The sequence below is a fragment of the Neodiprion virginianus genome, chromosome 3 (genome assembly GCF_021901495.1).
Source record: "Neodiprion virginianus isolate iyNeoVirg1 chromosome 3, iyNeoVirg1.1, whole genome shotgun sequence".
NCBI lineage: Eukaryota > Metazoa > Arthropoda > Insecta > Hymenoptera > Diprionidae > Neodiprion > Neodiprion virginianus.
This window is the reverse complement of record NC_060879.1, coordinates 18,740,613-18,759,378: the sequence shown is the minus strand read 5'-3', so window position 1 is coordinate 18,759,378 and position 18,766 is coordinate 18,740,613. Positions and strand designations below refer to the sequence as shown.

Sequence of the window (18,766 nt, the reverse complement as noted above, 5' to 3'; positions counted from 1 at the left end):
CTCATGATTACAGTTAAGTTCGGGTGGCAAAATATCACCACCAGTGAGCCCGCGATTTCGAGAAGTGATGACGGTAGTGCGAGAGGAATCTTGACGTGGAGTTTTTTAAGTAGAGACTTCCTCTTGTGACCGTATTTCTCATTTTTCTCTTTACTCTTCTTGAGCTCAGTAATGCGTCTTTTGGATTTCAATTGGGGCTGCGTTTTCTTTTTGTATATTCAAGTAAATTCTTTCTCTTTTGTATTTTTAACAGTAATTGTTTCTACTTCATGGGCTCGCCAAGTAGTTGAGACCTTGCGTCTTTGAACAGTGTCTCCTCTTTTTGGTCAATATCAATATTACGTAGAGATCTCAGATTTATTTGTTATAATTCGCAATAAAGGCACCTGCAATATGACTTTGCAGAATGTTAGTCCAATGATTCAAAACATGGATCCTTATATTCATTCCTTGTTTTGACCATAGGGAAGTCGATGATGGAATCAATATTTAATGCGTGTAAACCGATTTGGAACTCATACTTTTAAATGTGTAATCAGCGCACTCATGCTGAAGACATTGGGCTTGATTTTTGATACACTTAAATAAGCAACAAGTCCAATATTCTTTTTATCCAACGTGCGTGAAAAGTGGTACTGTGCGTAGCGTAGCATTTTAGCGAGATGAAAGTAGCAAATTTCATCTCAGTGTTGTAAAGATAGGCTCGCGCATGCGTAGTCACAGAATTGCTTCACTTTCATCCCTAGGTAAAAGAAATCAACCACTCGCGTCCCGCAAAACTACCACGCAAAGCCCCGCCACTTTTCATTCGATTGTTATAAAAACTATCTTGTGTGACTCGGGGCCCTTAGAGATCATACCACCGGAGGAAGCTACTCATCCCATCGATTTCGCTAAAAATGCAGCCGAAGTGATGAGAGAGAGATGTATATATATTAGGGTTACTCCGTCTTTCTCGCTCTGCATTTGATTAGCTGAGAGGAAACCTGGACAAATTAAAATACGCGCTGTGAGCCCCGGAAAAAGAATTTGAATCAGGATATAAATAAATCTTGTAATATAAAACTCGGTTACGTGAAACACTTCATTACTCTTTATTTTTAAAACAAACTGGCGTTACATTAGACCTGTATCAAAAGTTTTAAAAATATATACAATAAACTATCGGCAAAGGCTAAATTATTGTCGGAAAAAAGAAAAAATTCGTAGCGCAGACTCGATTTCCTGATGTTAGTAGTTCCAAATCCCTTCCCTACTCTGGGTGACTGGGGCCTGATCTGATTTTCTTTTTACCGGTGAAAAGTAGATTTTCTGTTTAAAGCTACCTTTTGATTGGTCTGGATCGCGACTATCACCGTTTTCACGAGTGAAGAAAGAATCAGAATCAGGCCCTTGCAGTAGAATGCCGCATCAGGTTCTACTCTTACTACTTCTTTTTTAGAAAAAAGTGGAAAATTCGGCACCTACTCTTCAAGTAGACTTTTGTACATTCAATTCTAGGAGTCGGTAACTCGTTACTTTAATTGTCTATGCTTTACTTCACGCTTGTGCAAGTACACGGAAAACAAGCGGATTTGGGCTGACTGTGAACCAGCCTTTGAACTTCCCGTTATTTGTGCTCGAAACTAGTATATTTCGATATAAACCGAAAACTTAAATGCGACTGTAGAGTACTTATAACGAATTTAAACTAAACAGGATATCATAAAATATTCACACCTTTTTCCTAGTCATACGTTTTATCTTTGGAGAATCGTCGGTTCTCATATTTTCATCAAACTCCGAACGTTTTAATTTTTTTCGAGCATATTTACTACGTGAAATCTTTATTTTGCAAATGTGACTTCAGATATGTGATCAGCGACCCCAAACACCTTCGGATGCCAATTTTCATGCAAATCCGTTCATCCGTTGCGAAGATGACACCATTTTTATTTTATTTTTGTGAATTTGGTTTCTTAAATTATTCAAAAACTACGAAACCAATCACAGCCAAAATCTAATCAGGTCTAAGTCTGAAAGAGGTGCCTCGATTAAGACCAAGTTCATCAAAATCTAACTCCTCGTTCTCGAGATATCGTCGGACAAAAAATTGATCACGCACGTACATACATACATAAATACATACATACACACACACACAGACGTCCATTTAAAAATGATTGGAGGTGATTCTCCGGACCTCAAAACGTGGAGATCTAGTGAAAACTCAACTTTTCATTTTCGGGGTGATTAAAATAACTTCCTATTTTCTCTGAAATCAGAGAAACGGGAAGTTAAAAACATGTGAGGCAATCATGGGCAACTTGTGAATTTTATATGAGTGATTTACCGTGACGTTACGGATCACTCAAAAAATGGCTCTTTGAGCAGCTTACATTCAAACAATGAGGCTGAGAGAATGAAGAAGAGAGAGAGAGAGAGAGAGTAAGACAGAAAAGGCTAGGGAGAATTAGTAGCTAGGGAGCTGGGTGCCAAAATTTCTATATGATTTGTTCGTATGGCAGACATTATTAATATCAAATTTTGTACCATAAGAAACATTAAGGACCGCATCTGCCAACATGACAGGTCTGCGTTGTCAATTGATAGCGCTTCAAAAATGTAAAAAAAAAGGTGTGCTAAATCATTTGTTCGTGTCTGCCTCTTGGACTGATGATCATCATCGTCCTCAAAACGTTGAAAATTCAGAGGCAGACATCCAGACCCCTGATTTTCCAAAGGCGGACCATTTGAATACAAATTTTTTTTTTCAACTCTACGCTCGCGCCAAGCCACAAGTAAAAAATTCTGCGCCTACAAAATGTTAATAAAAAAAATTAATGTTACATACAAGCAATCTATAGGAACAATTGTAAGAACATATTTAAAAAATTCGGGTTCTAAATTTGTTACCTGCCGTCCCGCAGGAATAAAATGAACTGTATAGTTTGTCTTTCTTTCTTAGAGAGAAGAAAGTGAGAACGTTATAACTCCGTAGAGAGTTGGGGCATACCTATACATAGATATATGTGTAATTATATACCTATACATATATAATAAATTGTTAAATAATTATTTGTTTAAACAATTTGTTAATAACTTATGGGCAATATTATTATTGATGTGAAGGGTAAAAATTCTCGACCTCGTAGATAATATATTGGTGAATCTTGGTGAGCGGTCATTGCTTCCGCAGATGACAACAAGAGACTAGCCACTACATTTATCCCCATCCCATATGTATCGGGTCTCTTTGAGTCGTTGAATGGATTATTTACCAAACACAATGTCAAGTTTGTAGGAAAAAACTCGAAACATTTGCAATTTGTCTTTGATTCGGGAAAAGATGGGGTCCCTATGGGCAAACGATCCAACGTTGTTTATAAAATACCCTGCAACGATTGCGATCAAGTTTATATTGGACAAACTGGCCGCCATCTAGATACTAGACTCAAAGAACATCAACGTAATGTACAAGATAATGAGGATCGACATACTGCACTAACTAAACATGTGATCAACAAAGAACATTCTTTCAACGATGACAATGCAAACGTCCTTTGTGAAGAACCCAATTACTGTAAACGGTTACAATTAGAAATGAGCAATATTGTAGGACATCCAAATTCCGTTAATCTTAGACAAGGTGCCGAACATCTCAGCAATATTTACAAGCCGCTGATTACCGCCCACATATCACACTTTGTTTAACGTTAAATATGTACATAATTTTGATGTCACCAGGTTACTTGTTTTCACAATTGTTTATACTTGTTCGCCTTCACTTTGGGTCATATTTGATTTTCCCAGCAGTTGTCGCTTACCAGTTGACTCAAACTGTTTAACAAAATTGTTCAGACATGGAGAATAGGGATATAACGTTACCATTACCATTGTTTCGACATCGTTTTAAATGTTTTAACTATCATAAACCCTTTCTTTAACCCTTTTAATATTTTGACTTATACACTGTGAATATTTATAGTTATTTTAATTACCAACTTTCAAATCTTATACACCTACACTTTTAACAATCGGAGAAGACGCCAATGTCCATTGTCATCCTATTTGAAGAACCATCGCACTCCAATTAATATTTTACGATTCTGACCAGCGTCTTAATCCTCTTTCTTATAAAAGGTAAATTACTCTTTAAGTTCTATTACTTTTTAATCATAACAGATATACGATATGTTCTCACTAATCTACAATAGATAATAACTTCCAATAGTATTACATCCATAGTAATTTATGTCTTACTGGAAAATTTATGTTCTTGACAGTCAAATAAAAAAATTAATCGTTCTGAGGAGGGCCTATATCCGGGCCGAAACGTTAACGAAAATATACGTTGTACATTTCAATGACCGCTCACCAAGATTCACCAATATATTATTATTGATGATTGTTGTTCATAGCATGCCGAATGTTGTTGAATTTTTTCAGATTTTTATTACGTAACAAAGTACGAAAAGTCTGATCGTATACAATTTTTGGCTGGGATGATCCATGACATACATCCTTAAATTTATTTGCGTCTTCTAACGTTGTAATAAACTGTCTTTTTTCTCATTTTTTTAATTGGATCCAATAAAAAAGACTGAACAATATAATAATACTAAAACTATTAATACCAACAATAAATAGCCGTACTACCCACTTTCTCTTGATTCTGCGTGAACTTCAAAAAATGGTACACTTCAAAATCAGTGACCAAAATGTCTGCCAACTTTTTTTTGTATTCGGGTAGTCCTATTGAATCGAATGGACGCAACTAGAACGACGAACAAATGATTTAGTAGAGCTTTTTTTTACGTTTTTACAACTACGTCCCGTAATAATGCAGGGCCCTGCATGTCTGCCTCTGGATTTTCAACGTTTTGAGGACGATTCTGACCATCAGTCCAAGAGGCAGACACGAACACATGATTTAGTACCCTTTTTTTTACATTTTTGAAGCGCTGTAACTCAAAAACGCAGGGATGTAGGACATTAATTAACTCGACCAAATCGATTTGTGTTGATCTGCACTTTCATCCGTATCGATATGAAAGACGAACAAATCATTTGACAAAATGGCAGCCAGCTCCCTAAATATAGCAATTTCCGATTTTTATTTGAAATATTAAATAACTTTTTGTGTTCGGGCACAGAGGAAAGACCGATGATAGGAGTCATTTGGGGGTTTCATAACATCGCGGTTCACAGCAGAACGTTTCAAAACATGCCATTTCCCAAAATTCCCCCGCTAAAGAAGTTTTACTTTAATTACTGTTACATACCTATAATACTTTTAGGTCCGGCTTGCCTTCGTTGTTGATGTTACGGCAATTTTTGTAGCTCAGCTGCAACTTTTCTCCGTGGTAAATTGGATTGTCGGTATAGAAACTCGGAGCATTTCTGCAGTAACTCAAATTTAACAGAACATTATTGTAACTTTAACAGAAAACTACAGCCGCCCTTCATTTTGGCAGATTTGTATTAAATTCAAAAGTAATTTTTTTCCACGTATCGCCAACGATTAATGTTACGTTGAGAATGAAAGGTTTTCGGAAATCTAGCATCCTTCCTCAAATTTAGGTAGCCTCAGCAACCCGGAGAAATTTCTGTATCTGGTTAGTTGTGGGTTTCGAGAATAAAATCGGCAGGTCAAAATATTTTCACGAGCAAGTTACAAAATGGTACACTCCAAGGCTGCAAGTATCAATGCGATCGCGATATTTGCGTGAAAAGCACCAATATCTTGCTTTTTGGAGCAAATCATTTTCATGCACATTTAATTATACCTATATTGTAGACCATTACTAGAATTTCTATTGCACGGTAGAGAGGGTAGACTTACTATTTGTGGTCACTTTTATGAAATACTATAATTAATAATTTGACTTTCAATCTCTTCAATTATTCGTTTCACTACTGAAATCCGACTGAGAGCAAGAATGTTTTCAACGTTTTTTTGAACGTTAATTTTAAATATTTAGTACACTGTATTGTTCGAAATTTAGGGTTTACAGTTCGTCTATCCAGTTGACAGGCAGTCTTGGGCGATCGCTTCACATCGCGATATACGATGTCTCAATGATGACCAACACAACATTCTACGCTGGTTCCAACTTTCACCACTACGTAAACGAAATAGACAAAGTGCGTTGATGAAAAACGTCCCTCCGTATTATTCGTGGCAATAACTTGAACTTACTCATAAATAATGAATATGGCTACAATTCATTCAAACAATGGTCAGAACTGGCACTGAAAAATTTCACACACAGATTGCATAAACCCATACACATAACGCATAACCATAGCATAATAAAACATACAGCGTCTTCGTAAAGCTCGACGACGATTACGCGAGATCCGAGGTGTGCTTCTTATTCGACCAAATACAGAAATTATATAAATGGAGAGAACACGGTCCGACATTTGGCTATGTCATGAGAGCAAGAAAGATCACTGAATCCTCTGTGCATCTGCGGTGATTGAGATTCTGACCATAATTGGCTGTTATCGAAGCCTTCGTAAGAACGCATAGAGTTGAAGAAGAATGTCTTCAAGTGGTCTCGCGAAATTTTATGAACCAATAAAAATTAGTACGTATTCAGATACATTTTTAAGCATATTCAGTATCCATACGTAATTTATAGATGTGCGATTAATCGAAACAAAAAGAATAATCGAATGGGCCAATTAATCGGAAAAACGTTGCATCATTGATTGAACATCGATTATTTTTACAGTCGTTCCCTATACATATACCTATGTGTTTTTTTAACGCTCGACTATTTCCTGTCCCTTCCAAAAATGTAACCTGTAATTTGTTTTTCATATTTTACGTAGGTACCATTCAATAGTACAATAAACTTCTACTATCGGTGAATTACACGGTTTCCGAAAATACGTACCTACTTGATTGGAATACAGTGTCAAATTGTTCACAATAGTAAGCAGTTAATGACACATGACACCGCAAAGCAAGATGATGCTAATTTGCTTGCACTTGAAGTTTCCACAGCATGAACACTGAAATATAAAGAGTGAACAACCTCTCGGTTCCAACTATTGCTACCGATTGGAGAATAATGTTTGTTTCTTATTCCCATTCCTATTACAAGTTCATAGAAAAATTACTATTTTGCAACTTCTGAAAAAAATATTTGATAAAAAACATTATATTCTCATTACAACTGTTTGAAATGAAATAATGTCCGACAATTTGAGGTTGGCATTTTCGAAGAAAACATTGTTTTTCATGATATTCATTATGCGGTATGGAACTTGGGTTCAAAGTCAAAATAGCCGCAGTTTATTTTGATAAAAATGTGCAAGTGACTTCATTTTAGTCCGATGATAACGGTGATCAAATCTGGAGAAGCCGTATTAGTTCCACAACTCTGCTCGATGTAAACGATGTGAAGCGGAGAAAACTAAATTTTTTCGGACACCTGCTTCAAAGTTTGATTTTCGAAACCTGTGATGCGTGCGTAGAGTGCCGTATTTCAGAACAGTACGGCAAAACGTCATTGACGCGTGTGCAAAAGTGAGATTCTCTATTTTAGACACTTATCGGGCGTTGTTTTGACGCGCGCATTTTCGAACAACTCAATTTTACCGTTTCGCACTGTGTCATTGAGCGTGAGTTGCTTATCAATAACATTGTGTGACAAGTGCGAAAAGTGGGCGATTTCCCACGAGTGTGAAGTTTACAGTGTAAACTGCAAAGAGTGACTGCCGTGTTCATACGAATACGAGTACTATAGTTTGAACGCTGCATGAGCCAGGGCGATCGCCAAAATTACTCAAGTCAGATATCGTTCATCCGCACGTGTGACGCACGCTATTTTTCAACTAAACACACGTGAAGGAAAGTTTTATTTGTGAAGCAGCAAAGGTGTCCCTGACATCGCGTAAGACTGAGGTTAGGTAACTTACATTCCATGACACTGTTCACACAGTGCGTGAAAATGAGTTGTTCGAAAGTGCGCATGCGCCGAAGAAAGCTCAAGTGCCTCAAATTTTCATTGTGCGCATGCGCTAACATCGTTTTCCTGCACTATTCGAAAATGAGACACTTTATATACGATCCATAGGCGTTAAAAATCGCACTTTCCAAACAGGTATTGGAAAATATACTATTATGTCATGATTTACGGGAATTACGAAATATCGTAATGAAAGTAATTCTAGTCAGTAAAATAGGAGTTTAACATCATCTCAAAATGATCCTCAATATACAAAGACACGTTATACATATCTAGTACAATATGTCGTAGCACATAATATGTGTTCTTACATGTAAGTGTAATTCATTGTAATTCATATTTGTATTAATTTTTTCATTTTTATTATTATTTCTTATATACTCGTGCGAATAAGGAACATTTATTTATTTCGACAATATTAATTTTTGCTTTGCACACTCCCACTGCACTGCTCCACTGTGAAAAATATTTGATATATTTAAAGCATGGTACATAAATATTCATAATCTGAGAATACTGGTAAAATAATCAAATATAAGAATTAAAAAATAAAAATAGTTTTTCACAAAGTATATTCACCCCAATGATAGATGAAATGTATAAATGGAATGTGAAAACCTAAAAAGAAAGAAAAATTTAAATAAATCGATCAATCATCTGTAAAATCTAAAAAGTAGTGACATTAGTATATGAATTAAACGCAAATAATGTTTGCAGGTATCAGATAACATTGTAACATCAAAAACTTTGATATAATTGAAATAATCAGTTATTCAGATCTGAGTCTTTGTCTCAATTATGATTAGAAACAACTTTTGTGCAAAAATCAATTACGAACAAGTTTTAAAATCTGAATATTGTCCATTGCTACAATTTTTGATTATAATATGCCATTTCTGGCTCGGAAGCGATACTGCGATTATTAAACCAAATATTTCAAAACAATGGCAATAACATAGCTGCTTACCGTATACGTATGCAGTGAAACGGTTTTGCTTTCTCTCCTTTTCGTAGACGGAGATTTAATTTCATTATTAAAGTAACATATGTAGCTAATAGTTCAATACTATCATCTCGTTGGTGATTACACACAAATGCGAGTAATAACGGTTATCTTTAACATTATTTATCTCGTTTCCGTATTTTATACATACAAAATCAGCCGCTGCAAGCCATACAATTTTGCTGGATAGATTTATAAGGTTGTTTCATTCACGCACACTGTAACACAAAGTCTTTGAGTTGATAACGAAAAATCATGGGTAACAAATCTTTCAGGAATTCATAAAACATGTACTTGATCAAAAACAGCCTTCCACAGTGTGAGATTTATCTATTTTAGCAATATTTAAATGATTTCTATTAATTGTGACTGAAAACAAAACCGTAACAAACTATACATAATATGGTCCCTTGCAGCAGCCCAGCATCTTCGAAAAAACAAATTATACAGTATTGGTGATACAACTAATTAGATCACATGTTCAAATACTATTTGTTATAGCAAGTTATATTAAAAAATAAATGTATACAAGTCATATTAGAATAAAAATATAGGCTGTGCAGTTTTCCACGTTTTGATGAGCCGACTTCTCATACAAAAAAAAACGATACCATTATATGTATAAATTATACATCTGTCATATTGACTTAAAAACAAACTCCAATTTTTCCTGAAACATTGGCATTTTGATAGATATTTAGTAGTTTGTGATATAATTTTGTGTAATCATGGAATATGCTGAAAATATCCGATATTTCAGGTTTCCAAAGGTTTTAACATTTTACCATTTATTTTTGTCTTCCACGATTTTTAAGAACTAAAAGTAAGCACATTCAGCTTCTCCAAAACATTAATTCACACACGGTTAAGCCATTACCACCATTGCTACGTGTTATTTTTTATTTTGTTAATGTTTTTTTTTTTTTTTACAATTTTTCCACGACCAAAACTAAAATTCTTCGCCACTTTCCGAACTTTGGGCTTTGAAAATTCTTAGAAATTCCCAGATTTTTCAGAATTTCCATTTCAATGATCACCCTGTCGATTTTCATTGGTATCAAGATGAAGTAAATAAAAAAAACTACATGAACTGTATAAATTTCAGTCCGGTGGAGCACCTTTTAGTGAGATTTTACAATTTTGTTTTTTCACCAGCTGCCAAATAGTTATTTACACAGGGTAAATGGTTGGTATCAGAGTCATATATATATATATATTATACCCATTGTGACTAAAATTTATAGCATATGAAGGGTAGAACTTCCAGACTGACACATCGTATAATCTATAACTTTTCATTACGATCTTCGATACCGATGTGAAAATTTACAAAGTGAAGATGAAGAATACCAAACAAACTTTTTTGTATTTCTGTAGGAGTGTTCCAACACATACATACAAAGATAGTATTGCAACATCGGACGTAAAGAGCTTTATTTTAATAAATTCTGGCTAGGTAACTGTATTGAACCAGAAAATATAGACAATTCTTCAGTCTACAGATACCAGAAAAATGGCATAAACCTCCACTTTTGCTAAGTTGATAATGAGTTAAATTTATTCTTTTTTAGAATGAACGATCAAACGAATTTCGGACACGTATAATTACATTGACTCTGCAGCTGTCATGAGCCTGCTGAGGCTTTTAGAATTATATTTCGTGTGTGCGTGTTGAATGAATCAGTGACAACCTTTATTGAATACAATGTGATGATCGTTAATGTTTGGCAGAAAAAACACAATTTCTAGTTATTGACGAACCACTGAATAGAAATGCAATAAATTTTAATAGATTTCCGATCATTCTGAATGTTACTTCAAAGTTTATCAATTTAAATATATTTACTATAAATGTAGTATATCCTTGGTGTGGGTGAGGCGAAATATGAGCAAAAAAGCTTTAAATCTGAATACAAATTGATATCCAACTCAATTGTTAAAATTGAATCCTTTATGAAGATTTCAAGGATCAAGTTTAAGAAAAATTTTAAGTAGAAAACGATCGCTAAGCGTAATATATAGCATTAGTAATTGAAATATGATCAAATTCCATATCAGTCACCAATCTATAACTATAATTATTGTTTTCTAATGAAGTGGTCGATAATTTAATAAATTTAATTACGCTCCGACTACAGCGATGGTCGGTCATATTCAGATATACAAGAATTTAAGTTACTTATCTATCAATCAGGCTATTCGTGTATACGAAGTTTTGCTTCGTTTGCTCTATCTTGAATATAAATATAATTATCGGTGTATTATATTTTTATTCATGTTATTTCAATCGTGAATTTATGCACTGCGTTTTTATGCACTATGTTATTAATTAGTTCGTAAAAATATAGTTATATATTATATCATTTGGCAAGCACGAAGATGAAATAAGGCTAATTAAGGAGGACGAGTCAGAATAACGTACTGATTTAAAAATCACCAACTATATTTTCATGAATTAGTTAATAATATAGCATAAAAACGCAGTGTATAAATTCACGATTAGGATAGAACAAGGTTAATATTTATTCATGCGTAAAGACAGAGCATACAAAATAAACTTTTGTGTACACAAATACCCTGATTACTACACAATTAAAAATTTTATAGATCCAAAAATTACCGCCCGTTTTTTCGGTAGAAACGTAATAAAATTTGATAAATAATTGACCGCTACATTAGAGAAAAACCACCTTCCTATAACCACTGTCAAGAACTCCTCACTTATAATATGTCACTACATAATCAGGCACAATGAGTGAAATAATGATTGGCTATGGATTGTTAAATGATAATTTGATTGTATGAAATGCGAATACGCTTTCCTGATGCAGACTATCTCTCCCTAAGCATTTTCCTTTTTTTTTTTTTTTTGTATTATTAAAAGTAGAAATACATATACGTTTTATTGTTACTACATTTACGTTATTATATTATATCCGGTAGTCAGTCCAAGGCAAACATTATCCGCAATTATAATATAGCTACTTTTCGTATCGTAGAATTTCATCTACCTATATATTACTTTCTTTTAAAAAATGTATACTTAACATTTAATATAATATAATATAATACATCTCTTTAAAATATTTACAATCAATACTATGGTACAGGTATCATTAGTTGTTTTTTGTATTAATTTTTTTTTTGTAAAGGCAATTATCAATATAACTAGTTACCATTAATCGTATATAATAATAATAATAATAATAATAATAATAATAATAATAATAATAATAATAATATTTCACGCAATAATTCTTTACAGTATTCATTTCCACGATGTATAAATATATAATACATATTGGGATATTACCACAGGTTAACACAGATTGTTCAGAAATGAAAATGTAACACCATGTTCTACACTAGGAACTGAAATTACTCAGTATCGACTATTCGAATGTGATCAATGAAAATTCTAAAAATGCATTATTACCCAGTTTCCCAATTCAACTTTCTCAACATTCGCGTGTGTATATAGTAAGCAATGTCTTGACATTTGTTCCCAGTGTAATATATAGTAAATGTGACAAAAAAAATTTATTTATATAAATTACAGTGTTACATGGCCATTGGTTGTAAGAATTGACTGTATTAACCTACGACATTATCGTGAGAACTTGATAGTTCTATATTTTACAGACCTTTCTCAATAACTCAGAAAATAGAAACACTACATTAACGAAACTAAAAAAAGTATAATAAAGAAAATACTTATTTCTCACAGCAATTACTGAGAATAATTCACATCACTGACCGTGCTCTACGTTGCTTTTGTAAATTGCTTATCCAGAACTCTTTTTAGTGCAGTTTCAACCATGGTGTACATTATCTATGCTCGATAGCTTTCGATAAAAGTCTAAATAAAATTTGTGGAATATTTCACTCTGATGTAATGAAATATCATTTATTGTTTTATACTAATAAGTCCAGTCCTCATTGACAAAACAAATTTATATGGTCGTTACAGTAGATAGACAGTTTTTTGGAATTTTCTAATAACTTCATCTAACTTTCATAAAGATATTCAATATCACAAATTGAGAAAAGGAACGTATGAAATAACAGAAGCTATTCATATGCTGTCAAAAATAATAATACAAAGTACTGAGCCACGTATTACAGATTTGTAATTTATGTTGCATGCATATTATTTGATTGGTATAAGATCTAGGTAGACATAATAGAGTAATGTGAAAAAGACACTCAAGCAAGGTAAACATAAATAGAACGCAAACATCAAGGGTATAGCAAAAACATTAAATGAAATAGTGTGAACGGAAAAATAAAGTACAAAAGATAAGCAAAATATAAACATAGTATAACTTTCGACAGCAGTTAAGTATTAGGTAGATAGCACAGGATGGGATTCTATTATTGAAGTCAACAATCAGAGGTATAATGTGGATATTTATACACCATCCTAGTCACTTAATATGATGTAATATTACAAAGAAACACGTGTATGCAGTGAGACCAAGTAATTGATAATGTTACCTTCAACTTTCAACAGAATAGATTGGTCGTACGAACTGTGCGCAAATTTGCTTAGCATAACGTTGAGTAAATGTAATTAAATTGGTACTTGATGATGCATATGCTGAAGCGGGCTTGTTGCGTAATGATACTAACACAAATATTCAAACAAGATACAGACGAAATTGTGGAACTCAGGTAAGAGAAGTTTTGGCAACAAAGGAAAAATTGTAGTTTTGTTTGTGTGAATGAGCGATTCTCTGATTAGTCAACACTAATAGCCTCTGTCATAAAAACTATCAGTTTCACGATGTTCGATGTAATTATATTAAGAGTGTGAAGAAAATGGCTGTAATAAACTTTACAGAGATGACAGTTCCCGCCAAATTTCAGCCAGACACATGTTACAGTTATGTGCAGCAAAATTCATAATCAATATTCAAATGTACTTTACTTTTTTTTCAAGCAACTAGCAGAACAATCTTGATACAAGTACTCCGTGTAAGCATACATAGTATACGTGACTATTATGGTGGTCCTTGTTTAGGGTTCTGACAAAATTTTTTCACGCCACCCCCCAAATCTACTTGAAATAATTCAAAAACAGTTGCCTAATTTTTTCAGATAATTACTTCAGATCTGACGTTTTTTTATTGTTATTTAAAGGAAATGCAATACGTCTAGATTGCCTGATAGGATGAGGTGTATTGTTTTTCAGATATTAGCACTAATGCCCACTAAAACCTCGTAGTTACAGATTTTTTGGAACACTATTACTTTTACAATAAAATATATATTGACAATGTGTTCGAAACATGTGTATTTTAAATGGAGGTACCCAACCTGTTGGCGGAAGGGGTTAGAGTTGAAATGAAAACCTGAGAAAATGAGGCAATTGTTTTTGAATTATTCAGGGTTGATTTGGCGAGTAGCCAGGAAAAAATTTGTCAACACCCTAAATAAGGACTACCCTAGTGATTATACTACACTGTAAATAGCGTGGCTCAGTATACGTAATCAAAATCATCAATCGTTCGAAAGCCAAGTATGGATTTATTTCAATTAAAATTAATATTGTTAATATAATTGTTAAATCAATATTATCACATGAAAGTAATTATTTTTTTTTACTACATTTTAGTAGCAAACAAGCAGTATAGTAACAAAGTGTAGATGAATGAAATAGAAACTATAATGCAAGAACCACAATAAAACCAGCTTCACAAGAAATGTCAACAATTTAATATCTTTGAAATCGCTTCATGAAATTGTTTGATGATTTGTGTAGAACTAATTTCAAACATTATAGATAAACGTTGTGTGGATTTTGTAGAAATTTCGTGAAATTTTACGAATTTTCAGACCTTGTCTATTAGATAATAATAGAATTAATATTGGAAAGAGGTTTATAATCCGATCTCATGTAATTGCAGTGGGTGCAGGCAATTCTTAAAGTTTGTGATATTTAATACCCATTGAATAACATGCTCTTTGCATCTTATAAGATCATATAAAGCATCGGTACCAGTTATTATAAAAGTTACAATATTTCCCTAAGTTGATACATTTAATATCATTCAGCACCAGAAAACCAATGAGTAACACAAATTCCTTCAGTTTGGGCCGGCTTATCAGATTTATGAGTTGAAGAATCGTTATATTTTACATCGTTATTATTATATTTTTATTGAAATTTTCAAACCTTCTCCAGATTGCAACTGTTATTCGTTTTCAATTTTTTTTAGGCTTATAAATACCCCTATCTCGAAATTTTTAAATGTATGTAAAAAATTTGTAACGACTGAATGGTCCATTGTCTGCTAACATTTAATGCGCATGTCGTTGGTCGTCCTGGCATGCAACTGCTCTTGGATTGTAACGCATGCACACTAAATTGTAACAAATGATGGACGATTCAGTCGTTAACAATTCACTCTGTAAATTGATTGTAAGAAACTTCACTGAAGTTAGGTTGTGAATGACCAGAAATCGACTTTATTATTGAAAATTGACAAATCACAAATCCCTTCCTACAACTTGTAGGCTATGACACCGGGTGTTCTAAATTTTAAAGAAAAAGTTTTCTGTCGGAAAATTCATAGAAAGAAATATTTTGAAAACTTCATGCAAAGATTACATTTGAAATGTTTGTTGTGCATGAGATTTCAGTGCAAAAAATTTTTTCAGAATACTTTTTTAAAACAATTTTCCACTGTATTCCAGTGCGGTTGCACCTTCTGTAATAGTTATTTCGAAAAGAATCAATCCAAAAAGGAAGAATGTACAATCTCTTTAAAAGTAATGCTTCAAACAAAAACAAAAAAAAAAAAAAAAAAAAAACGATAACTATTCGCTAACAATTCGTGTGCGTTATAAAAATTGTGCCACCCATCAATATGACTTTCAATAAGTTGAATTACTTGAAATCCGTTGAAAGAAAGGAAGAAAAATTATCTCCCACTTTTGAAAATTCTTTAAAATGATTACCAATGTAGCACACAACTTTTTAGATGTTTTAGTATAGACTTCCTTCTAACTTATGGAAATCATAGTCAACGATTTCTGTCATGAGAGAAAAACAATGTAGTTTCAAGAAATAGCATCTTTAGTTTGAAACTATCTCAGATACGCACGAAAAATTTGAAGTAAATTTGCTAACTCACATATCGATTGATTGGTTCCTCAAATATCCTGTGTGCACAAAATCAACCTCATGTTTTAGTTCATTTGTCGCAGTGGAAGGGCAAGAAGAAAGAAAAATAAAAAACAAAGGAATAAGCTACAGCTACTAATTGACAGTTTCATTTCAGGGTAAAAAAAAAAGTAAGAAGTAAATCTCCCAGGTGATAATTGATAAAGTTGAAGTTTTTAACGTTAATGTAACGACACATTTTCCGGAACAATCGGTATTTTACAACTTAAGAATTGGTTGTGAGTCGGAAAATCGTAACTAAAGCAAACATGTTCATATTTTGAAAACTTACCTTCTTGAAAGTAATTCTGAAGTTGCAAAATAGTACTTTTTCTCTTTCCATATTTCGCTATGCTAATTTTACTAACATCAACCTAGTGAAAATAATCTGTATAAAATTCTACTCGTTGTACTGATGATTGAAATACCGTTCGGTACAAAATGATGCGAAAATAATTAGTTTTGTTAAATTAAGTGCACTGATTGAAAAATATGAACAAATCTCTAGTTTTCTCGTAACGTATTGTTTGTTACGAAAAATGGATACGTTTATACTTGATATAATATTTCCACTGAAAGAAATTATCCTCTACCAAAAATGTCATGAACTTCGTGTAATTACTCCATCAACCCCCACCTATCCTAGGGGGAAATAACTCCTTTATAAATTTTTGTTAAATACTGTTAAATACCCATATGTTTGAACACTTGATTAAATGAAAAAATACTCGATAATGATATTTCGATTCCTTTTGAGTTTATACAGTATTTTATCAAAAATGACCTTCAAACAAGAATAAATTTGGAATTGTCAGAGTCAAGTTTCCAAGCACTAATTGGCACTATATGTGTATCCATGCAAATGCAGACGTAGTTCCAATTTGAAAATTATCTGACAATCCCCTCAATAAACTTTTCTAAGTGTAGACATACTTGAATATTGCCTAAAAAGAGTACTGGACAATTACAAACAGAAAATTAACTCACAGATTGATAGTGTCTATGGTATTCGAATTTCTAGATGAATTATCTTTGGGTGAAGTGGTCGCGACATTCACTTGTTTTGATACGTTATTCGTAAACGGCATAGCGAATCTGAAATCAGAGCTATTTGGCAGCTTCCGCATTATTTTCCCAGATGTGATAAGACGACCAAAGCCTTCTTGATGTGCAAACGCATATCCGGATCGTAGAGATCTTCGCGTACGTCGTGTAGATGGTGTTCGCATAATGTCCTGACTTTGACGCGAGCGCAATTGGGCTAATCTTTGTTTCAGTCTGACCTTGTCTGAAAGAGTTGGCCTCACATCGATGAAGAAAAACCTCCACGATAACACTGGTATCACCAGGATGATACACGTTATCACAGTTGTGAACCAAAATGTTGCTTCTGACATCGCCTGGAATAATAATGTCACTTGTTAGGTAGTTTGGAAAAAAAATTTGTACATAATGTTTAGCTCATCTCAATTCTTACAGTTTCTTTTCCATTACAGTATCGCATAAGACATGTACACATTTTTGTTACCGCAATAAATTATAACTAATTCAAGGAAAAGTCTCGCGACTGCGTGATTCTAAGAAATGTGTGTATATATACATATATATCAGAGTGAATCTTAATATGTTAATTATCCAATTTTGTTTCTTCCACGGGTTAAAATATCTTGAAATAAATTTGAAAGAATATAGCCAAACTCCTAAGTTCCTATCTCAATTCAAGGTTCTGTCCCCAAAGTCATTGAGTTTTTCTATTCAAATACCATAGGATTTTCGACATTTCACAGTTGATTTCTTTTCCCCTAAAATATATGACAGTTTGTCAGTCTTTACTGGCTGAGTAAAATGTCACTTCTTCTTTCTATTGTTGAAGCATACGCAACACTGATGTGAAAGTGTCGCAGTCAGCGCAATTCCACATACAATGCTGAATAAAAGTATTGCAATAAGTGGTAATTCAATTACAGGAATACATTTCTTATCAAATTGCGCTGATTGTCATATTTTTACATCAGTGATGCGTAGATTCTGATAATAGTCAAAATAAGTAACACTTAATGCGGCCCATAAATAGTGACTATTGCATCCTCTTGGCTCTACAGAGTGGCCACTTAGATTCAGCTGTTTCAATCGTTTTTTCCAATTGCTATAAATTTTTCTTTAAAACTCGATATTAAAAAAAAAAAAAAAAACGTAATTATCCAAAATTCAGATTTTAAATCTTCACCTTCACGTTTAAAAATAAAATTTTTTAATAAATTTAGGTCTTATTCGAAACTTTTTCAGAATGCCCGAAAGCTTGTCAAACGTGTCCAATTTTTTTCTTGAGCCAGTTCAACGTTCTTTCTTTTCTGTTAACATGACACGCCTCCAGTAGAATTTTAAAAAAAGGTCTGGTTGAATAAACACGTCAAATTTTCCAAAATGCTTCATAACTTCCAGATGAAGTTAAAACACTTATCATTCAAAAATAAACAAAAGTCCACCTAGTTTTTACTCCCTACTCCCTGTATTTCATCCAGTTTGAAAGTTAGTGTTTTTGGGGTTTCACTTATTTCTCTTACATCTATCAGAGCTGTTACATTGACAAAAATTCACAGATGAAAAAATTAATACAACACATATCTAAGA

At 33.2% G+C, this 18,766-nt stretch overlaps 1 protein-coding gene across 13 annotated transcripts in view; it reads right to left on the bottom strand.

Annotated features, from left to right (window-relative positions):
* Positions 1 to 6,588: 6,588 nt before the first annotated feature.
* LOC124299489 (phospholipid-transporting ATPase ID) overlaps positions 6,589 to 18,766 on the bottom strand; it is a 122,346-nt gene continuing 110,168 nt past the window's right edge. For 6 of the 13 annotated variants that reach the window (XM_046752704.1, XM_046752703.1, XM_046752708.1 and 3 more), the window contains 2 exons: positions 17,123 to 17,535; positions 6,590 to 7,005 (listed from right to left, as the gene is read on the bottom strand). In XM_046752704.1, the coding sequence (XP_046608660.1) occupies positions 6,918 to 7,005; positions 17,123 to 17,535 (501 nt within the window). In that variant the 3' untranslated portion in view covers positions 6,590 to 6,917. Of the gene's footprint in view, positions 7,006 to 8,303; positions 17,536 to 18,766 lie in introns of those variants that run through there. The other 7 variants (XM_046752712.1, XM_046752713.1, XM_046752714.1 and 4 more) reach the window with 4 other exon arrangements.